Below are 7,168 nucleotides of genomic sequence, written 5' to 3'. Positions count from 1 at the left end.
CGCCAGGACAGTTTGGAGTAAAAAAAGACACCTAGAATTTGCCAGAGGAACGGCATTGGAAATGGAGTGCCCTATAAGAAGAGTGGGGGTAGAGGACCTACACGTGAGCGAGAGAAAAGAAGGGAGAAAGATTTTGAGGTAGAAAAGCGGAAGCCATGGTTTGTGGCCCAGGAAGATACTGATGGAAATTGCAGATTTAAAAAATTGGTAGAGATTTGGTATGGATGTGCCAGAGGCATAGATGGTTAATCATCAACATATAGTGATGACCGGGTTCCTGGGGGTAAAACTGAGACAATATCATTAACAGCAAGAAGGAATAAAGTGGTTTCTGAGCACACTGCCTTGTGGGACACCTTCGATTTGGGGAAAGAAAGATGATGTGGGGAAGGCGATTTTGACCTGGAAAGTGCGTTGGGAGAGGAAGGACTTTATGAAGACACCCATGTTTCCACGTATGCCTAGAGAGGACAATTGTTGGAGGATATGGTACCGCCATGTCGTATCATATGCTTTTTCTAGATAAAAAAAAATAGCTAGTACAGATGGCGTGCAAATGCAGATGTAATATATGTCTCAAAATGAGCAAGGGGGTCAGCTGTGCTTCTGGCACGGCGAAAACCGAATTGGGAAGGAGAGAGAAGATTGTGAGATTCAAGATCCCACATTAGCGGAAGTTCACCATTCGCTCTAATAGTTTTGCACAAGCAGCTAGTTAGTGCGATGGGGCGATAGTCTTGAGGAAGGGTACCCGATTATTGGGTTTTAGGAAGGGAAGGATAGAGCTTCTCGCCAATTAGAAGGGAAATTTTCCCGATGTCCAAATGTGGTTGTAAATTTTAATAGGAAGGATAAGGAGGAAGATGGAGTTGCCGGAGCATACGGTAGTGAAAACCGTCAGGGCCTTCATGAGTGTTACGGCACGATTGTAGGGCAGCAATGATTTCAGAGGAAAAATGGGGCTATAGGGCTCATCGAGGATGGGGTGAAGGTAATGGGGGTCGTTCTCTGGTGGTCTTAATAGAAGAGAAGTGTGAAGATAGGTGAGAACCACTACTGACCTGGGTGAAATAATCACCCAGTTCATTAGCGACTTGGAGGGGATCAAAATGAGGGGATTTTTGAATATGGAGGACAGGGGCAGGATGGGGGGATGTTTGCCTGATAGTTTATGGATTCGGCGCCAACATTTGAGATAGATGTAGAGGATGTAATTGATGAAACAAATTTCGCCAGCTATTTGTTTTAAATATTCCGGGTTGTACGACGGAGATAGGCAGATGCTCTTTTAAAGGGGATTTAAAGGGGTGATAGTTGATTTTTGGGGTACCTCTCTTGTAGCGGTAACTGTTCCAGGCTGCACGTTTTAAGCGAAGTGCTTTAGTGCAATCAAATTCCACCATGGAACACATTTGGAGGTATATGGTCTTGAGGTTCGAGGGATAGCTGTTGTGCAGCTCTTAAGACTGTATTTGTGAAATACTGTATCATTTCTGAATGGAAGTGAGGGAGGATGGAGGGGTATGAATAGCAGAGAGTGAAGTGAAAGTATGCCAGTCAGCTCTATCAAAACACCAGCGTGGGAGTTAGGGAGTGGTACGTATGAAGTAGGGAAAGGAGAACGGAAAGTGGGCACTATAGGGAAAGTGGTCTAAGACTGACCAGTGGAAAACTAAATGAAAAGAAGGGAGCATAGAGAGAGGTCAATGCATGAAAAAAGATTGCGTGCGTTTTATCAAAGTGTGTGGGCGATCTGAATTTAGTATAGTAAGGTCAGCTGTGGAGAGGAAGCGCTCTAGAGATCGGCCTCGGGAGTTTGTGATAGAATCACCCCATAGAGTGTGGGGCAGTTAAAGTCACCAACTATGAGGAAAGGTGGTGAAGTTGGAAATTAGATTTTCAAAAGCAACAAAGTCAATGGGGTGGGATGGGGAGAAGTAGACTGATATCACTGTGATCCAACGATGAAGGAAGATACGGATAACTGTGCAAGGGACATTGGTTTGAAGGGAGGTGTGACATAAGGTGTTTTCTGTTGATAAAGTATGGTGAGAGACTAAAGGGGGAAAGTGGGGATGAACAAATGATAATTGGGGATTGGTATTGGAGGATGGGGTTTTGAAAAGGGCTCTTGAAGGCATACAATAGATGGACTATAAGAGGAAAGGATATGACGAAGGTCAGGTCTGTGGGAGCGGAAACCGCGAATATTCCAATGAAGGATAGTTATACTTTAATGATTTTGAGGGGGGAAGCAGCTAGAGGGTGGGAAAAGGACTGAGAGGTCTGAGATGGGAGAGGTGGGGAGTTGGTGTTCTACTAGGGGGGGGATTAGGAGATGGAGGGTCTGAGGAAGGGGATACTTGTGACATAAGGGATTCACGTGTGTATCCAGGAGGGAGTGGAAGGGATAGAGGGGATGGTGGGAGGGATAATGTGGGTGGGGTTGGGGTCGGGGGGGATGGGGTTGTGTTGGGAGGGGGTAGGAGGATTGGGTGTAGGGGGGATATCGTTAGGAGGAGGATGGATATCAGCAGTTTTCTTGGAGTGTGGAAGGAGCAGGAGTTGTAAGATTTGGAGGGTTGAGCGTCAGTTTTCATTATGTAATCTTGAATATTTTTTAATGGTTTCTTCTAAGGAGTTGGTTTGGGAGTTTTGGGGGATATAGGATTTTTTTGGGGGGGGAAGAGAGGACTGGTGTCTCAAGCAAAGGAGTAAAGGAAGGTGGAGGTGATTGTGTGGTAGGGGAAGAGGGGTGGAACATTTGTTCTGTCTGTTACGGGTAGTGCAGGAGGGAGAGGGGAAGGTGTTGGGGTTGTGGTGGTGTTGAAATATCTGTAGTAGAATTGGAGTGTCTGGATTTAGGATGGCAAAAAAGTTTGACTGGGGAAGGTAGGGGGTAGAAGAGGGGGGTTTAGATGTAGGGGGGGGGGGTTTTGGATAATTGGTTAAAAAAAAAAAAAAAAGCATATTACTGGAGTAGAGTAAGAGAGAAACCCCCGTCGACGTGCTTCTTGTCTGGCTTCACGTAGTGTGAGTCCAAGTTTGAATCTGAGAGTTCTACCTCAGACTCAAATTTTTTAGGTGGGACAGCCCCTATAAAATACATTATGGGGGCCGCCACAGGTGGCACATGTGCGTGATTGTGCAGGGCAGTTAGATAGGGTATGGCAGGTTGGGCACATAGTGGGCATCTGGCTGTGGAACGGCAATGTTTGGCTGGGTGTCCTTGACGCCAACAATTTTGGGACTGACGTGGAGGAGGTTGGTATGGACGAACAGGGAGGGATTCTCCTCCTATATAAGACGTTAAAGGGAAGGTCTGTCTACGGAAGTAATTTGGCTATGTTAGTGGTTTTTTTTCGATTACCTCTGGGGGGAATGGAGTAGCATTGTACTGACGTTGCCATCATAGTCTGTGAGACAGGCAAATAGATCTTCTCCACAATCTGACCAATCTTTGTCATAGATTGGGCAATTTGCTGGGGAGATTGAAACTGTTCCGGTGCAAGTATTGAGGGTTTTGGATGGGGTTCTGCAAGGATGGGGTTACCATATATGTGTTAGTTTTGTTAATGCTATAGCTTGGTTTTCGGAAAGTTACTGTACAAAACGGGGGCGGTCGGGTCGACTATAGAAAGAGACTTTACCTACTTGTTTTTGGGGACATTTTTGGAAGAGAAGGGTGTTGTCAGAGTAGGGAGCTGTGGAGGGATCACGAAAATCGGTCCCATTTGGCTGCGCTGAAGAGGGTATTCAATATTGTTGTAGTGATAGGGGTAGTCGAAGGGCGGGTGCGTGACGATGGAGTAGTGTTGAGGGAGGTAGTGTTATGGGGAGGTGGGCAATAAGGCTGTAAGGTATTAATAAGGGGGGATGGGGGGGTTGATTTGGAGGTTGTGGGGGTAGAGGTGATGAAGTTGAGCGTGATGGGAGAGTGGAAATGTTCTTAAGATTGGTTGTTGGCTACTGTATAGTAGCATGTGAGGGGGTAATTGTTGCAGTGTTCGGAGCCGTGGTCAAAGGAGAGCATGGGTCAGGGAAAGAATCGGTGGGTTTTACATCGTGGGGATATTTGATAAAGGGGCAAGCCTCATTGCCCATAATAGTGGAGATAAGTTTTTCATTACTGGCCATGGTAAGCCGGATTATGTTGGGGATAAAAAACAGTCACCCCAGGGTCCCTTTAGGGGTAGGCTAGATAAAAATAAGGGGAATTACCGTGCCCATGGCTCCCTCACAGCGTTCAGGACTGGCACAAAGTCAGCCTTCATCCTTCAGGCACGCTCTCACACCTTAGGAGGTGGATAGCAGAAGGGTTGGTGAAGCCGACAGAAACGAAAAGAGGGAAGGAAGTAAAAGCATGCAAAATTAGTTGAGTCGAGGGTCTGAGTCCCAAGGTTGGGGAGTTCCCCATCATTGGGGTCCCAGTCTCCGCCTCCTAAGCCCCCCCACGACAACAACGGGCAAGGGATTGGGGGGGTGGGGGGGGAATACCTTATCTTAATGCACTTATCTGGACACAATAATTTGCTATGGTCCAGAAAATCTGTGTTATACATTTGATAAGGCCTCTTTGTGTATCCATTTTCAGAAACTATCCAGGTAACCTTAAAAGATTCTTTTTACATATCCAAAAGTATCCTTGTCTTGAGTTTCATCTTAACCATTTGAATCTGTTTTAACCCACACAACTTTTTATTTAAAAAATATCAGGTTTTGCTTTACTATGAAGTAAACATTTCACAAATTGTTGATTTATCTAAGTAGTCCATTTCAAAATATAGGTTTGTTAGTACTGATACTGATGTATTAATTACTATTTTCTTCAGTTTTCAGCTTTGAGATAATACATTGATAGGTCTAATGCTACTGTTATTGTTGTAGAGGGATGTTCATGCAACTTCTTGTCATGATTAATGTGTCCTCTAATAATCTTGAGTTTTTGGTATATCAATCTATGGTTGCTATTAGCATCTCACTCCATATCTGCCTTTACCTTTCCCCATAATAAAATTTATTTGGTTTACTGTTCACTTATTTACATGTGCTAGTTATATCACGTTGTCTACTGTATGACAATGTTCAATATTCAGATTACAAAATGACAAGATTAAAAATTTTAAGGACATTTTAAAAATGTTAAACATGCAAGGAATTAAAGAAAATACTGGGTATAAATCAGGCTTATTCATACATCTTTAGACTTTGCCTCAAATACATCTTTTAATATCTTCACAAAAGATATCTTTAAAAAGCATCCAAACTGTGTGTTTAAGGCTTCATCTTATCATACAGAACAATGTAAATGCTATTTATCTTGTGAAAAAATGGACAGCAAGGAACATATCATTAAGTCTTTGCGATCGCGAATATATGAGGTGTTATTCCACAATCCTGAGATGCTGATTTCTTGAACACTCCTTAGTGCACCCCTCGGCATTTTAAAAACGTTTTCTGATACCTATTTAACAATTCCATAACTCAAATTTCTAAATGCTGTGTGTAATTTTCATGTACAAATTTTAATACTGGAAAATGTTTCAATGAACCCACAGCCTGATTCATATTATCAGTCAAAATTGGTATCATTTTGAAATGGATGCTACGGGTTCTGTCATAGGAGCTGGGAATCAACGGAGGTTAGGCTGGGAGGAATGAGCCTGGCACCAGTCTCTATTCCTACCATCTTATATACAGATATTGCTGACCTACCAATGATTTTATACACTTTTTAACTATTCCTATAAACGATTATATGTATGAAATTTGTAATGAAGTGGATTTATAATCAAATATGAAAAAGCTAGATTTAATTCTGATGTCTGCAATTATTTGGGAAAAAAATCAAAAGGATATAAAAACACTAATCAGAAGGTGAAATCAAAGTCATACATTACAACATAATCTTACATTATTTGTACATGAATCCGTGAAGTGTTGACAGAAAAAAACAGTGCTCAGAATCGCATGAAATATGCATAGCATAGGGTTTAAAACTTCACAAATTCATTACAAAAGTATTACAAGCTCTACATAACATGTATTTGTATTATCCTCATACTGACAAAATATATCTCAATAACAGAGCAAAACTAATAATTAACTATAATCCTATCTGCAGCATTTTCATCTTAGCACAGTCAACATACCCCATATATTCAGACCAAATATTTGGGTATTTGACAGAATAGACACCTTTATCAACAACATATGAAACATACATCTTTACAACTATAAACAAAATTACATTGTATGATGAACAATAAATGCAACTTCATATGTAACATAAAATACAAACCAAGGAGCTAAGTAGACACAAAAATAGTGTCAAATAAATTGCAAAATGGAGTCCATTGCCTTAAGAAACTGAAATTACATGTTATCCACAAAAATACTTAATATAAAGAGTAAAGAACTAGTGACAATCAAAACTTTTTCAGATCATTCTCCATACTTATATTGCATTAAACTTTAGCTGATTCCTCTTATAAACACAAAAAATAAATGTGTTACAGTACTAAATGGTAACTGTAAGTTCTAAGTATTAAAATATAAATGTAGTTTCTTCTATTTTCTGTAACATGAATCAAACCTAATTATTATGAGGTTCACTGGAGAAAAATACTGAATATTCTATAATTTGAAAATTGCTTTTATAGGTCTCTTGAAAGCTATAGAAATAACATTCAAAAAGATCATTATCTTTTAGAGTGTATAGAGTGCTTAATCCCTTCAAACAAGTGAAGGATTTCACTTCTAACATACATAATGATTGTTTTCTTTATTATTTAGCACCCCAAAGATTACTTCATACTGATCTCTTCATGCATGCGAATGAGACCAAGAGCTTGGTATTGAGAGATCACCACAAGCATGAAGTAAAGATGCACAAAAAGGCCGACTATGACCCCAATGACTGAAGAGACAACAACTCTGTGAGTGCCAAGGATGACCAAAGCTCCAATGGTCAAGGCAATGAAAATGATGATGTTGATAACTTCCTGAACAATGTAGGGCAGGAGGAGACCACGCCGCTTCTGAAAATGAAAATCAGTATTATTTACAAAATATAAACACATACAACTCTCTAGCTACTGTAAAGGTCTGGTAGAAGTCACTACAAAAAAGGTTGGTAATTGAAAGCAGGGGAAAATTCACCGATTAG

At 41.0% G+C, this 7,168-nt stretch overlaps 1 protein-coding gene across 1 annotated transcript; it reads right to left on the bottom strand.

Annotated features, from left to right (window-relative positions):
- Positions 1-5,895: 5,895 nt before the first annotated feature.
- On the bottom strand, positions 5,896-7,041 carry LOC119578930 (the record flags this gene model as incomplete). Its single annotated transcript, XM_037926605.1, is given in 1 exon segment — positions 5,896-7,041. A coding segment is annotated over 1 exon segment (235 nt), but the record flags the coding sequence as incomplete, so codon positions are not given.
- Positions 7,042-7,168: the final 127 nt, after the last annotated feature.

This window comes from Penaeus monodon, chromosome 11 (assembly GCF_015228065.2).
Source record: "Penaeus monodon isolate SGIC_2016 chromosome 11, NSTDA_Pmon_1, whole genome shotgun sequence".
NCBI classification, from domain to species: domain Eukaryota; kingdom Metazoa; phylum Arthropoda; class Malacostraca; order Decapoda; family Penaeidae; genus Penaeus; species Penaeus monodon.
Note: the sequence above shows the minus strand (reverse complement) of the source record. Positions and strands in the feature narration are given on the sequence as shown.